General features: G+C 46.4%; 1 protein-coding gene, 1 long non-coding RNA gene and 1 pseudogene across 3 annotated transcripts; all 3 read right to left on the bottom strand.

The window, feature by feature from the left end:
• LOC115385946 (NACHT, LRR and PYD domains-containing protein 12-like) overlaps positions 1–15844 on the bottom strand; it is a 94545-nt pseudogene that overhangs the window by 77063 nt on the left and 1638 nt on the right.
• On the bottom strand, positions 1103–3707 carry LOC115385979 (ribonuclease inhibitor-like). 2 transcript variants are annotated; one of them, XM_030088122.1, is made up of 4 exons: positions 3095–3707; positions 2196–2369; positions 1305–1408; positions 1103–1145 (listed from the first exon to the last, which is right to left on the bottom strand). In XM_030088122.1, the coding sequence occupies exons 1-3, from the start codon at positions 3313–3315 to the stop codon at positions 1402–1404; spliced, it is 402 nt and encodes a 133-aa protein (XP_029943982.1). In that variant the 5' UTR covers positions 3316–3707; the 3' UTR covers positions 1103–1145; positions 1305–1401. The 2 variants fall into 2 exon arrangements, 1 of the variants encoding a protein (XP_029943982.1); XR_003931222.1 differs by lacking the exons at positions 1103–1145; positions 1305–1408 and having other exon boundaries at positions 2260–2369; positions 3091–3707.
• Positions 4125–15076, bottom strand: LOC115385989 (uncharacterized). The gene is made up of 3 exons (XR_003931231.1): positions 14947–15076; positions 11813–11820; positions 4125–4135 (listed from the first exon to the last, which is right to left on the bottom strand). It is a non-coding gene; the product is annotated as an uncharacterized LOC115385989 (long non-coding RNA).

Raw genomic sequence — 15844 nt, 5'->3', positions numbered from 1 at the left:
CCCCACAGCTGCAAATGTGGCTGACAGGAAATGAACGTGACTGACAAACGCTTCACCAGTTTCTTCTTCACCTCAGATATCACCATGTCTTTTCTTTTTATTAATCCCAAACCCGACTGGCCTTATTTGATAAGTTTTCAGTTGCCTCTGCCTTGGACAGATAAGCAGTCTGGTGTTCGTACTCGTATGAACCTGAAACTACAGATCAACTTTAAATGAAACTGATCAAAACATCCATACAAAGTATATTATTTCTAAGCTCACTAATGGCTCCATTGAATTGGAGCAAAGAACAGAAAGCAGATAGTAATATTCCAACTTATCGCTCCAGTTCAAGTGAAGGGAAAAATAAAACAAAATAAAGTAGATAGAAATAAATGGTAACACTACAAGTCTGTCATTTTTCTAAACTTACTCATGGAGCACAACACCATCTGTCTTTGTCTGGAACAGGTCTGCAAGCTTTTCAACGTGGAGGCCAGTTTGAAATTCTCCTGTTAACAAGTGAGTCACAAACTGGAGCTGGACTTTAAGACTTCGATCTGCTTCAAATGATTATAGAAAAAAATATCAGAAGAGGAGGAGACACAGTCCACACACTGTGATGATTCTGAGTCACATCCAGAGGGATCCTGGTTCGATGCTGGACTCTCACAGCTCTTCACACTGCAGATCTCCTGCTGGTTCCTCTGCTGGATGAAACTCTGCTCTCAGTAGATCTTCAGGACACACAGCGTCCTCTCTGCTCTCAGTAGCTGCAGAGAGATGAGAGGTGGTGGTCAGAGTGTGTGAAGCAGTGAGGACTTCAGTCCTGTTCAGAGCAGCAGTCTTGAAGGACCACCGCTGTCAGACCAACACAACAAGCCTGTGGCTCCTCTGATTGGCTGACTGTGTGTCCTCTGCTGTCCAATCCTGAAGCTGCTCAGCGTTCTCCTCTCACAGCCTCACTGAGAGTCAAACCATCTACTGACCTCAGAGTCTGCAGGCTGCAGTCTGGACTCTGCTGAAGATCAACCAGCTGCTGCACATCTGGATCCTGCAGCTGGTTGGAACCCAGGTGGAGCGCCTTCAGGTGGGAGGGGTTGGACTTCAGAGCTGAGGCCAGAGAAGAACAGCTGATCTTTGACAAACTGCAGTTCTTCAACCTGAATAAAGAGAGAAAGCAGCAGAAACAATGAGGAGGAACCAATCAGGTGTGTTGATGGAGAAATGAGCAGCTCCACATTACTGCATCGTCAGAGTCTCAGATCACAGCTGCTGACAGACATTTCTCTTTCTATAACAGTAACAGACAGTCAACTGACCTCAGAGTCTACAGACTGCAGAGTGGACTCTCCAGAAAACCACACAGCTGCTCAACTCCTGAATCCTGCAGAGGGTTCCAGCTCACAACCTGCAGCCTTACAACCTGAAGAAAGAAAGAAGTGAGATTTAGAGGATAAAGTGTGTATGTATGGTGAGCGTGGAGTAGGTGAGCCGTCCCAGAGACCAGAGAGTCTCTCTTCAGCTGGTAAAATGTCTCAATCTGGCCTTTAGGGTCACAGTGTCCAAGGGAGTGGGTGTAGGGTGGAGAAGAGCTTCAACGTGTTTGAGTCCTCCGGAGGAAAAAACAGACCCTGAACAGTAACCTTAAGGCAACTGCAGGACGGAAGCCAAAATCTAATCTCAATTCTAAAATCGTGCATCTTGTGACTGACTTCGGCTCAGCGGTTAATCTCTCCTTCGTGCCACTCATTGATCAAGGCAATGCTATTGACTGCGGTCTTCACTTTCCAGAGGGATCATATTCCACAGGATCATATTTTGGCTTTTTAAGAATCAGGTTGACCACAGCATGTTTGAAGTAGCTGGGGACCGAGCCAGGTTTAAGTGAGAGATTTATCAGTTTCATAACACAAGGTCCAACAGTATCAAAGTATTTAAGAAAAGTAGAAAGTGGAATGTCAGTAGGGCTTGATGACGGTTTCATCCTGCAGACTAAAGCCTTCACATCCTGTACGTTGACAGGAGAGAAGGAGGACCAAGAGTGTCAAGGAAATAATGTGACAGATAAACTCATTAAGGGAGGTTTGATGCAAGCCCTGATTTCCAGGAGTTTTCTCTCAAATAATTAGAAAATGATTGCACTCTTACTATGTGGACTCCGGCACATGAGGAGCTGAAGGAGCAACAAGCACTTCAGACAGTGAACTGACCTCAGACCCTGAAGTTTACAGTTTGGACTCTTCAGTCCAGCACACAGAATCTTCACTGATGAATCCTCCAGGTTGTTGTAACTCAGGTCCAGATGTTTCAGATGGGAGGGGTCAGACTTCAGAGCTGAGGAGATCACTTCACAGTCTGAATCAGAGAGTTCACAGTCAGAAAGTCTGGAATGAGACAGAGAGAAGACGAGACATTTCTTCAGTTGTTGCTGAGTTCAAAAAATGGATTGATTGTCCTGTTTGTACGCCCTCTAGTGGACTGAAAATGTTTAAAAGACTTTGGACAACAACCAGCCGGGGAGATCACAGGTTCTCTTCAGTGGCTTCCTGTTCAATCTAGAATAGAATTTAAAATCCTTCTTTTAAGCTATAAAACTCCCAACAACCAGGTTGAAGAGTTATAGAGTTGTTAGTCCCGAATTGCCAGAAGAGAAGGCTTTGTTCTCAGAGTGCTGGTCTGCTGGTTCCCAGGTTCTCGAAAAGTAGAACAGGAGGCAGACCTTCCAGCTATCAGGCTCCTGTAATGGGGAACCAGCTCGCAGTCTCTGTTCGGGAGGCTGACAAAGTTTCTGCTTTCAAGGTCAGGCTTGAGACCTTTCTATTTCGTGAAGCTTACAGCTGGGGCAGGTCAAGGCCTCCCTGGACCATTTTCTTAGTGAAGCTGCTACAGGTTAGGACTGCTGGAGGACCCACACCGAGCTTCTCTTCTCAAACGACATGTTTCACGACTATGTGTCGTTACCCATTGTCTCTCTTTTAGTCTATGAACTCTGTCCCTCCTGCAGTACATTCTCCTCAGGACGGATCATTGAGGAACATCTCCACAGAATAACAATAGGAAGTACCTCCTAAAACATCAATGAGATATTGATCAGGACATGTCGACTCACCGAAACTTCCTGCAGTTCCTCACAGCTGGGATCAGTCTCCTTCGTCCCTCCCATGATGTGCTGAACTTTGTCAGGTCCAACTCTTCCAGGACCTGGTCTGACATCTGCAGCATGTAGCCCAGAGCTGAGCAGTGGATCTCAGAGAGTTTCTTCTCTGATCTGTTCTCTGACTTCAGGAACTCTTGGATCTCCTGATGTACTGAGAGGTCCTTCATCTCCATCAGACAGTGGAAGATGTTGATGCATCTGTCAGGAGACTTTCCCCAACTATTGATCTCCTTCAGGTTCTTGATGGCTCTCTGGATGGTTTCTGGACTGATCTCTGTTCGACCCAGCAGACCTTTTTAAGAGTCTCTGGATGGATTTCAGAGAGAGGCCATGAAGGAAGCGGACAAACAGGTCCAGGTGGCTGTTCTGACTTCTGAGGGATTTCTTCAAGATGCTCTGAAGGAAATTGTCAAGAGAAGTGAAAACATCATGATGATGATGATCTTATTGATGAAGGTCTTCAGTACGTCTGTCTTCCTGCTGGTGAAACAGTGGAACATGAAGACTGCAGCCAGAAACTCCTGAACAGTCAGATGAACGAAGCTGTAGACGACTTTCTGGAAGATCACAGACTCTCTTTTGAAGATCTGAGTACAGATTCCAGAGGACAGCGAGGCCTCAGTCACATCCAGACCACACTGCTCCAGGTCTTCTTGGTAGAACACCATGTTTCCTTTCTCCAGATGTTCCAAAGCCATCCTGCCCAGCTTCAGAAGAAGCTCCCTGTCAGCCTCCGTCAGCTCCTGTGGACCCGTCTCAGGTCCTTCATGGTACTTGAGCTTCTTCCTGTGTGTCTGAACCAGCACAAAGTGGGAGTACATGTCAGTCAGGGTCTGGGGCAGCTCTCCTCTCTGCTCGCTGCTCAACATGTGCTCCAGAACTGTAGCAGTGATCCAGCAGAAGACTGGGATTCCACACATGATGTGGAGGCTCCTGGAGGTCTGGATGTGGGAGATGATTCTGCTGCTCAGCTCCTCACCACTCAGCCTCCTCCTGAAGTACTCCTCCTTCTGGGCGTCAGTGAAGCCTCGCACTTCTTCCCAAATGAAAAGATGCATATTGTGTCGAAGCTGGGAAAAAAATGTTAAAATGAGTTGTGTTACGCTTTTCATATTTTTGCATTTAGAATAAAATCAGATGACAACTCGGAAGAGAAGGCCTAGAATCCAAACATTTCTCCAGTAAAACTGGTTTCAGTGAGAATTGCAGCTGTAATTATATTGTAATAGAACAGAGACAAACTGCAGTGTGAGACATGAAGCTGCTGAAGTCAGTCTGAAGATGAATAAACTCTCTGCCAGAAAGGTAGAAGTTCAGAATGAGTGAATGTTCACTTTGAGCAGACTAAAACACCAAGTGCTGCATCTTTTCTTCTGTTGTGGTGTTTTTGTGGATTCTGGACGTGGACTCTGCAGGAGCAGCTGACGTCTCTTACCTGTCCACAGACTCTGATCTGTCCTCCTCTTCATCCACACCAGACATGTTCAGTCGGGCTGTTTGTTCCTCACCCTTTGTCTCCCACCTTATTTCTCTTCTGCAGTGTCCATTACAGTGATATGAAGTGTTTTTGCTCACTACTGGATGAGGAATGAAGAAATGAAGAAAACAAGGCATGAAGAAAAGCAGCCTGAAAATCTTTACAGAAGGAAAAAAAAAACAGACGAAGTTTCAAATAGATATTTGAAGTTAGAACGGTGGTTTTACATCAATTTAAAAAGTAAGAGTGCAACACAGAATTCCACAGGAAAAGGAAAACTTCTCTCCACCAATGAACCAGGAAATGTTTCTTTTAAAGAGACAGTTGCAATTAAGCACGGCGGGTTGCCAGGTCTGATTCTAAATCCCTCAATTCAAAATAGACACCAACAAACAATGTTTAATGTCCAGCAGTGCTGCTCCAAACACAGTGGATGATAAAATATTGGAAATATCCGACGAGACGTTTGTCAACTTAGTCAAATCCACAATAAATCAGCAGCAGTGCGGTCATGTAAAGGGTTAAATAAGGCAAACAGGGTTCTCAGATGGATTTGGGGTCTCTGGTTCCCTCTAGCGGCCGCATACTGCAACAACACCGCCTCCCTCCAACACATGAGAGGAATGAACAGAGGAGCTGAATTCCACTGGAGGAGGTCTGGAGCAACAGGTAGGTCAAACACCATGTAGCAAAGCAAATACAGAAAGTAAACGTCTCTCTTTAATGCTCTAGATTTGTTACTAACGTAGTTTAAGGTCTTTATTCACTTGTGAAGTCTAAACATGACTGATGAGTCAAACGTGGCTTTGTTTCCTGGAGCATCAGGTGTTTTCAGCTCATCAGACCTGACTCCCAGAGCTCAGTATGAGCTTCATGGTGAGGATGAACTCTCCCCATCAGCTCCAAATGTTCTGGGCCAACGTTTCTCCTTCATGCCGTCACTGGTTCTGCTAGTTCACCAGCACGGCGGAGTTCAGCGCTCCCCAGAGCCACGGTGTGTTCTGACATTGAATCCTAGTCCGCTCAGCAACATGAGAACCTTCTATGAGAATATAAAGCTACAGTTGTCATGCTGACAGACACTTCATCTTTCAAGTTATGGAGACACATCAGTGCCATAAGAAAATCTAAATCTGTGGGGGGAAAAAAGGGAAATAAATGTGTAAATAAATAAATAAATAAATAATAATTAAAAAATAATAAGTTAAAAGGCATCCTGTTGAACTCGCTGAAATCTTCACAATGGGATTTCATTACGCTATGAGTGACGTAACGAAAGGTACATCCATTGTATTTACTATCTATGGAACAGACCTGAATGTTGTCGGTCAGTCAAGCTAACGCCGGCAGCACTGTGACACTGTGGACATTCTCAGGAGTGATGAGGAGGATGTTTACAGTTTGGGCTCTGTCTGACTCCATCCAGCTGCCCTGTAACTCATAGTCAAAACATTTAAGATCAGATCGACTGTTTGTTTTGATATACTAATTTGTACATGGAGAAACTCAGACAAGGTCTATTTGCCAGAATGCTAGCAAGGTGTGTTTGGAAAGCCAGAATGTTGTTGGATCAGTGTGGCCTCCTGCACCATTGTGGCTCTTGTCAGAACCAGAGGTCCAGTTGGATTTGCTGGGGCTGGACAAGAGATAAGAGAGACAGAATCCTGTTAATCTCACTTTGAGGGAGTCCTGCTGTATTTAAATGACGCCAGGCCAAAAGGGGCCTCTTCTCCCTCTGTTGATCATCATAACTTCATAGTATTTATTCAGGAATTCTCAGCACAGACAAATGAACATCCAGGACTGCTGTGAAGAAATGTGTAGATGTAGTGTTGAGTTTAGACCAGTTTCATTGATATTGGAATTATTTTGTTCCAATAGAAAAACCATCAAAGAACTTGTCACATAAACCAATCATGTTTATTCAAGTAAATTAAGAAATGCTTCTATACAGTATATCTGAAGAAAAAAAAATACACCAACCTTAAGAGAACTCTTGAAACATCAACATTAAGAGAACACATTAGTGCAACTTTGTTTAACCTCTTCATTTTAAGTTTCCCCTGTCATGAACTTCCCATTCTGATATTAGCAGGCAATGTAAAACATTATTCATAAATAACCACATTCACTCCTCAGCTGAGAAAAACTCAAATTTCATTCCAGAAAAATGCCTGATTCTCCCAAACACTTCCACTCATTTCCCAGTAATCACACTGGGTCTGTTCTTTTTTTTCAGTTAAAAAAAGAAGAAGAAAAAAGGTGAGCTGATTTGCTGTTTGTGCATCACGTATCTGATTGTTCACTGGAAACCAACAAGAGGAACGAGTGTAGCGGTAGTCAGCAGTAAAGATCCAGCCTCCACAGCACTGGGTTTGATTATGGGTTTATAGAGCTGTCCATGGTCCTGAAAGTATGTACCATACCATCAGGGTGCAGCGTTGCAATATATACGTATTTTTGGAATCAATATGCTTTTTCTACATCATCCAGCCCTACTGAGACATTATTTTGGCTCAAATGCAGTTCTGTTTTGTGAACCTAACCTTAACGTAAAGGACAACGATTCTTTTTTGTTGCAGCCAAGACAATTCGTTATATCTCTGGATATTTTTCTCACATTTCTAACATCTCCCAAAGACAGTGGTTGTAAGAGAGAACGGGAACTGACAGTGAAATGTGCCAGGTGTAGCGGCCTCTGAGTGGTGGAGGCTCTGCAGTCGGCACTTTAAGGAGGAGGATTTTGATAGGAGGGAGCAGATTGTTCAGTTTAGAGATGGAGTCATGGAAATAGTTTTCTATCAAGATTGAAAAAAATGGTTCTGCCCAAAAACGGCCACCATGCAGGTCCCTTCACTCTTCAGCATGTTTTTTTTTTTTTTTTTTTAATTCCTCAACTTTATTTTTACTCTCCAAATTTGACTCCTTTAGGCCAGACCTGGATATGTAGACACAGTGTTCATGATACAGTGATGGAATACAGTAATAATTTAATTTGATCAAAAAAGGAGCTTAACTTTTACTGAAGCAAAGCTCTGTGAAGTCTGTCAGTTTTCTGAAGTTATTAATGGAGTGAAACACCTTCTGTCTTTGTCTGGAACAGATCTGCAACCTTTTTAACATGGTTTGAAATTCTCATGTTAACCAGTGAGTCACAATCAGCACCAGATTAAAACTGAAGAAAAAAAACTGAGCGGGACTTCAAGACTTCGATCTGCTTCAAATAATGACTGGAACAATAATGTGGAAAAAATAATATATGAGGAGGAGATACAGTCCACACATTGTGATGATTCTGAGTCACATCCAGAGGAATTTTAGTTCGATGCTGGACTCTCACATCTCTTCACACTGCAGATCTTCATGTAGTTCCTCCATCACTACCTGCTGGATGAAGCTCTGCTCTCAGTAGATCTTCAGGATCTAACCCCAGTAGCCGTCCCTCCACCTGCAGAGAGATGAGAGGAGATGATCAGAGTCTCTGTGAAGCAGTGAGGACTTCAGTCCTGTTCAGAGCAGCAGTCAGCAGCTCAGAACTCATGAAGGACCACCACTGTCAGACCAACACAACAAGCCTGTGACTCCTCTGATTGACTGACTGTGTGTCCTCTGCTGTCCAATCCTGAAGCTGCTCAGCGTTCTCCTCTCACAGCCTCACTGAGAGTCAAACACTGGATGTTTGTTCTCACACTGACTGTGTTTAGTCCAAACCTGCTGAAAGCAGCATGGACTCACTCCAACCATCTACTGACCTGAACACCAGCAGGCTGCTGTCTGGACTCTCTTGAAGATCAACCAGCTGCTTCACATCTGGATCCTGCAGCTGGTTGACACTCAGGTGGAGCTCCTTCAGGTGGGAGGGGTTGGACTTCAGAGCTGAGGCCAGAGAAGAACAGCTGATCTTTGACAAACCGCAGTTCTTCAACCTGAATAAAGAGAGAAAGCAGCAGAGTCAATGAGGCGGAACCAATCAGATGTATTGATGGAGAAATGAGCAGCTCCACATTACTGAGTCCTGATCAATGAGCTGTTCTGTTGTTGTGGATCTTCATCACACACATCATCCACATGTCAGCACAACATTCACACACCTCCTCATGTCCACACACACCAGCCAGCTGCTGCAGAGCTCAGTCCACTCTCTCACTGCAGGATCAGAGTCTCAGATCTCAGCTGCTGACAAACATTTCTCCTTCTACAACAGTAACAGACAGTCAACTGACCTCAGAGTCTGCAGACGACAAAAGGGACTCTCCAGAAATTCACACAGTTGCACAACTCCCGAATCCTGCAGCTGGTTCCCACTCAGGTTCAGATGTTCCAGATGTTTCAGGAGGGAGTAGTTGGAATTCAGAGCTGAGGCCACAGAAGAGCAGCTGATCTCTGATAACCTGCAGCTCTTCAAACTGGATAAAGATAGAAAGAAGTTGAAGTCATTGAGAGCTGAAGAAGGTTCAGACTGGAAGAGTTTAGAAATGTAAAGTCCAAACAGCTGAAGCCAACAGGAGGAGAAGAGCTCTTTCAGACACATCTCAGATCTCCAGCTATAACACAGCATCTACACACCAAAGGCTTCTCATTTTCATGGACACACATGAGCTGAGTTTAACAACAAACACCAGGAACCAAAGCAACTTTTGCACTGACTGTACAACTTTTGATTCAACCTGTTTTATTAGTTGAAGAGACATGATGGAATTCATTCATTCATTCATTGCACACACACAATAATTTTGTGTATATTTATGTGGAGTTATAAAAAATCATTTGGTAACACTTTATTTGAAACCCCCCTGTATAACACATAAGTACATTTATAAAGCATTATAATGCCATTATAACACGTGTAGCTATAGTTATAAGCATTCATAGATGATCACAATGCCAGGACCTAACCCTAATCCTAACCCTAATCCTATGCTGTATAGCGCTGTATAGTGATTTATAAAGCATTGTGATCTTGTATTAGTGTTTATAACTACTTATAATGTGTTATACCAGGTGCTTAAAGAAAAGTATTACCAAACATTTTCTTACTGTCTTTTATATTAGCTTTTTTAAACTCCAACCTTTTCTATACAGAACTCCAAATCTTTCCACAGTATCAGATAGTGGACATTCAAGATTCCCCACTCCCTTCAGTAGCTCCTGGGACTTCGCTCATTTCAGCTTGGATCTTGGTGAGTTTCTGCTTGGATCTCTATGAGCTTCAGCCTGGCCTTTCATCTACTACAAAATGGATCTTCACTAGTTATAGCCTGGATTCCTGCTGGCTTCATCATTTATTTCATTATGTATTTCCTTTTTTTGCAAATCGATCCAAACAAAGTTGTAATTTTGTCTTGTGATGTCTGTCGGCCGGGTTCAGCCCGAAGGGGCGGCGGTGACCAACCCTCCGGCGGACCCACCACCCACCAAGGAAACTGTAGGGGCAATGTGGAATGGGTGGCAGCCGATGGCGGGGTGCCCGGCGACCCGATCCTCGGACACAGAGACTAGCTCTAGGGACATGGAATGTCCCTAGAGCTTGTGAGGGTTCAACTAGATGTTCCCAACAGATCCTCACAATATGTTTGGGTCTGCCAAGTCTGTCCGGTTTCCTCCTCCATCAACGAATCCAACTCACCAGCAGGTGGTGATCAGTGGACAGCTCTGCTCCTCTCTTCACCCGAGTGTCCAAAATACGCGGCCGGAGGTCAGATGACACGACAACAAAGTCGATCATCGGCCTCCGACCTAGGGTGTCCTGGTACCAAGTGCACTTATGGACACCCCTGTGCTCGAACATGGTGTTCGATATCAACAAACTGTGGCTAGCACAGAAGTCCAATAACAGAACACCACTCGGGTTCAGATTGGGGAGGCCGTGCATCCCAATCACCTCCTTCCAGGTCTCACTGTCACTGCCCACATGGACGTTGAAGTCCCCCAGTAGAACATTGGAGTTCCCAGTCGAAGTACTGTCCAGCACCCCTCCCAGGGACTCCAAGAAGGCCGGGTACTCTGCACGATTGTTCGGCCCATAAGCCGAAACAACAGTGAGGTACCTGTCCCCGACCCGAAGGCACAGAGAACTCAGGGGAGAGCCGGGGTGTACTCCAACACATGGCGGCTGAGCTGTAGGGCTATAAGCAAACCCACACCAGCCCGTCGCCTCTCGCCACAGGCAACGCCAGAGAAGTGGAGAGTCCAGCCCTTCTCGAGAGATTGGGTTCCAGAGCCAAGGCTGTGTGTGGAGGTGAGCCCGACTATATCTAGCTGGTACCTCTCATCCTCCCTCACCTCCGGGAGAGATTCTCTCATATCCCGAGGGAGACTGGGGACATTGAATCCGAGTGGACCATGTTCTCCACCTCCATTGTCGATACAGTTGCTCGGAGCTGTGGTCGTAAGGTCTGTGGTGCCTGTCGTGGCGGCAACCCCCGAACCCGGTGGTGGACACCAGAAGTAAGGGATGCCGTCAAGCTGAAGGAGGAGTCCTATCGAGCCTTGTTGGCCTGTGGGACTCAGCTGACAGGTACCGGAAGGCCAAGCGAACTGCAGCCCGAGCAGTTGTGGAGGCAAAAACTCGGGTCTGGGAGGAATTCAGGGAGGCCATGGAAGAGGAGGCAGAAAAAAAAAAAGCTTGGTCTCCATGTGAGCTGGACTGATGCCCAACTGCTCCACATCAGATCACATCTCCACCATCCGGCTTCTGACAGAGAAGGTCTTTGAATTTCGGAGAGACCACCATCTCTGCGTTGGATTCCTAGACCTCAAGGCTGCATTTGATAGAGTCCACCACTCATCACTGTGGAGTATCCTACAAACCCTCAGTGCACCTCCAAAGATCACCACCCTCTTCAAGCTGCTCTACAGCAACGCACAGAGCTGTGTCCGTGTCAACGGCCATGACTCCAACTGGTTTTCCATCTCCAGTGGTGTCCGCCAGGGCTGTGTAGCCGCTCCAGACCTGTTTAACTGTATCATCGACCATCTGATGCGCAGGGTCTGTGAGCGAGTACCCGGACTGTCCTTTGGCAACTACCATCTGACAGATCTGGAGTATGCCGACGACACCACCCTGCTCAGCACCTCCTACAGTCAGCTGAGGGACTCTCTGAGTGTATACAGTGAAGAGGCAGAAAAGGTTGGTCTCCATGTGAGCTGGACTAAGACCAAGTTCATGCATGTTGGTGAGGGACCAGACCCACCTCCTATCCTGCTTGGTAACAACACCGTTGAGCCTGTGAAGAACTTTATGTATCTGGGATCCACAATGACAGCTAACAGGGATCTTAAACCAGAGATTCTCCGCAGGAGAGCTCTGGCAGTCTCTGCCCTGCAGTCTGTCTGGAAACCACTCTGGTGGCGCCAAGCCATCTCACGCAAGACAAAGCTCCAAATCTACAACACCGCCATACTCTCCATTCTGTTATATGGCTCGAAAACATGGCCCTTAAATAAGACCCTGGCCAAAAGAATAGATGGCTTTGATAGCAGGGCTCTCAGAACCATCGAGAACATTAGGTGGCCACAGCGAATATCCAATGAAGCGCTCAGAGCCCGCACAAACCAGCCCAGAGCCTCCTGTCTGGCTGCACAACACCGCATCCGCTGGTTCAGCCATGTTCTCCTTCTTCCCCCTGACCACCCGACAAGAGCCATTTTAAAGTTTGACCCAAAGGCCGCAGGCTGGAGACGACCACGAGGCAAGCCCCGCACTCGATGGCTCGACATCATTGCGGACGACCTCCGACAACATGGAATTACCGTGAGAGATGCAGACCTGCTGGCACAAGATCGCCTGTATTGGAAAAACCTGGTTTCTCTGGTCAGCTCTACACAACGGGACGGGACACCAGCCCCAACGCAGGAGCATGACTGACTGACATGGAGGAAGACTACCGGTTGGCCTCGAAGAAATTCTGGCAAACCGTCCAGCGCCTCAGGAGGGGGAAGCAGGTCTTCACTAACACTGTTTACAGTGGATGTGGGGAGCTGCTGACCTCAACTGGGGATATTCTTGGACGGTATTCTTGGTCACAACGTCTTCCGTGGAGGGAGCAGAGGCCGAGGTCTCAGAGGTGGACTCGTCCATCACCCAAGCTGAAGTCACCAAGGTGGTTGGTAAGCTCCTCGGTGGCAAGGCACCGGGGGCGGATGAGATTCGCCCTGAGTACCCCCAGTCTCTGGATGTGCAGGGACTGTCTTGGTTGACACGTCTTTGCAACATCGTGTGGCGGACGGGGACGGTGCCTCTGGATTGGCAGACTGGGGTGGTGGTTCCCCTTTTTAAAAAGGGGGATCGGAGGACATGCTCCAACTACTGGGGGATCACACTCCTCAGCCTCCCTGGGAAAGTCTATTCCAGGGTACTGGAGAGGAGGATTCCACCGATGGTCGAACCTCGGATCCAAGAGGAACAATGTGGTTTTTGTTCTGGTCATGGAACACTGGATCAGCTCTATACCCACCATTCGGGTGCTCGAGGGTTTGTGGGAGTTCGCCCAACCAGTTCACATGTGTTTTGTGGACTTGGAGAAGAGCCTACTGACCTCCTACTGCACAGTGTTCAGCTACTGTACTGCAGAGGGTGGTGAGACCAGCAGAGCGGGTGATTAGGACCACACAACTCCATCTAAGAGACATTTGCACAGGGGAATCATCAATGATCACGAGCGTCAGCCTGGACTACAGCCAGCTTATTCCACCCCTTACACACACACACACACACACACACACACACACACACACACACACACACACACACACACACACACACACACACACACACACACACACACACACACACACACACACACAAATCCTCCTCAACTCCTCTCAGTGACTCCCAACACATTCTAATTTCAGTGAACTGACCTCAGAGTCGCCAGTTTACAATTTGGACTCTCCAGTCCAGAACACAGAATCTTCACTGATGAATCATCCAGAATGGTCCAACTTAGGTCCAGATGTTTCAAATGAGAGGGAATAGACTTCAGAGCTGAGGCGATCACATCACAGTCAGAATCAGAGAGTCCACAGCGAGAAAGTCTGGAATGACACAGAGAGAAGACAGGAAGTTGCTATGAGAGAGGACACTTTGTTGAATTCCTCCTGTTGGACATCAGAGCTTCAGTTCAACTTCTGTGGGTTTTATTTTGGGTTCATGTGGACATGAAGGATAGAATATGGAATTCCAGGGGTTTTGATCATGTCCTGAGCTCAAAATGTTGAAGGTGTAGAGAGGAGTTGGATGTCTTGGTTCTCGGAAAACAGTTTGTGAACATCTGTCAGTGCTTGAACAACTCCCATAGTTTTACACTTCACTGAAGCACAAAAGAGTTTTCAGCTGCTGCTTAGTTCGAAAAGTGGATTGGTTGTCCTGCTTGTTCGCCCTCTAGTGGACTGAATACAGTACAACACTCTAAATTCATGGAGCAATTCCATTATTGGTTAAACTGAATTGAAAATGTTAATTAAAACTTCAAATACATTTCAAAAATGACAGACCAAAATGAATCTCATAAGAAAAAGACTGACAGCCTGAGATTATAGGAAATACTAAAGAAACTACCAATCCCTGAGGGTTATCATTTAAATATTCTCACAAAAAAGTATTTACTGCTTTTTAAGGTGAATATTGAGTTTCATCTTTATCAAATAAACAATAAAATGAAATTATATAACGTAAAATAGACTTTTAACAGTTGAATTCCATGTTTTGTGGTCCATAATCCGACTAGTCGACTATCAAAACCATCATTTGTTGCAGCTGGAGTTTCTTCCTGACAGATCATTTAGGAACATCTCCATAGAGTAACTACAGGAAGTACTTCCTACACCCACCGAAACTTCCTGCAGTTCCTCACAGCTGGGATCAGTCTCCTTCGTCCTTCCAGTGATGTGTTGTACTTGTCCAGGTCCAACTCCTCCAGGACCTGGTCTGACATCTGCAGCATGTAGGCCAGAGCTGAGCAGTGGATCAAAGAGAGTTTCTTCTCTGATCTGTTCTCTGACTTCAGGAACTCTTGGATCTCCTGATGTACTGAGAGGTCCTTCATCTCCATCAGACAGTGGAAGATGTTGATGATTCTGTCAGGAGACTTTTTATTACTCTTGGTCTTCTTCAGTTTCTTGATGACTTTCTGGATGGTTTCTGGACTGATCTCTGTCTGACCCAGCAGACCTTCTAAGAGTCTCTGGTTGGATTTCAGAGAGAGGCCATGAAGGAAGCGGACAAACAGGTCCAGGTGACCATTGTGGCGTCTGAGGGATTTCTTGAGGACTTTCTTCAGGAAAATGTCCAAAGACATGAAATCATCATTGTGAAGATGTTTCTTACTGATGAAGGTCTTCAGTACGTCTGTCTTCCTGTTGGTGAAACAGTGGAACATGAAGACTGCAGCCAGAAACTCCTGAACAGTCAGATGGACGAAGCTGTAGACGACTTTCTGGAAGATGACAGACTCTCTTTTGAAGATCTGAGCCCAAATTCCAGAAGACAGTGAAGACTCAGTCACATCAAGACCACACTGCTCCAGGTCTGATTGGTAGAACACCATGTTTCCTTTCTCCAAATGTTCAAAGGCCATCCTGCCCAGCTTCAGAAGAAGCTCCTGTGGACCCGTCTCAGGTCCTTCATGGTACTTGAGCTTCTTCCTGTGTGTCTGAACCAGCACAAAGTGGGAGTACATGTCAGTCAGGGTCTGGGGCAGCTCTCCTCTCTGCTCTGTGCTCAACATGTGCTCCAGAACTGTAGCAGTGATCCAGCAGAAGACTGGAATTCTACACATGATGTGGAGGCTCCTGGATGTCTGGATGTGGGAGATGATTCTGCTGCTCAGCTCCTCATCACTCAGCCTCCTCCTGAAGTACTCCTCCTTCTGGGCGTCAGTGAAGCCTCGCGCTTCTGTCAGTCTGTCCACACATGTTGGAGGGATCTGATGGGCCGCCGCCGGTCGGGAAGTGATCCAGACCCGAGCCGAGGGCAGCAGATCCCCCCGGATGAGGTTAGTGAGCAGCAGGCTGACTGAAGACTGCTGGGAGACGTCAAGCAGCCGCTGGCTGCTGCTGAAGTCCAGAGAAAGTCTGCTTTCATCCAGGCCGTCAAAGATGAACAGCAGCTTGCAGACAGCCAGCTCCTCTGCCGTCAGCTTCTGGAGCGTGGGATGGAAAACACCCAGAAGCGAGAGGAGGCTGTACGGCCGCTCTCCCAGCAGGTTCAGCTCCCTGAAGGAGAG

This window comes from Salarias fasciatus, chromosome 3, assembly GCF_902148845.1.
Source record: "Salarias fasciatus chromosome 3, fSalaFa1.1, whole genome shotgun sequence".
NCBI classification, from domain to species: Eukaryota; Metazoa; Chordata; class Actinopteri; order Blenniiformes; family Blenniidae; genus Salarias; species Salarias fasciatus.
This window is presented reverse-complemented; position numbering and strand designations above follow the sequence as displayed.

What these genes read in the sequence shown, in the direction of transcription:
- LOC115385979 (XM_030088122.1), bottom strand. Translation starts at nt 3,315, where the DNA reads ATGGAGATGAAGGACCTCTCAGTACATCAGGAGATCCAAGAGTTCCTG. An exon ending in AGGAACTGCAGGAAGTTTCG is followed by an intron (nt 2,370 to 3,094) that starts GTGAGTCGACAT and finishes GTCTCATTCCAG; the next exon opens with ACTTTCTGACTGTGAACTCT.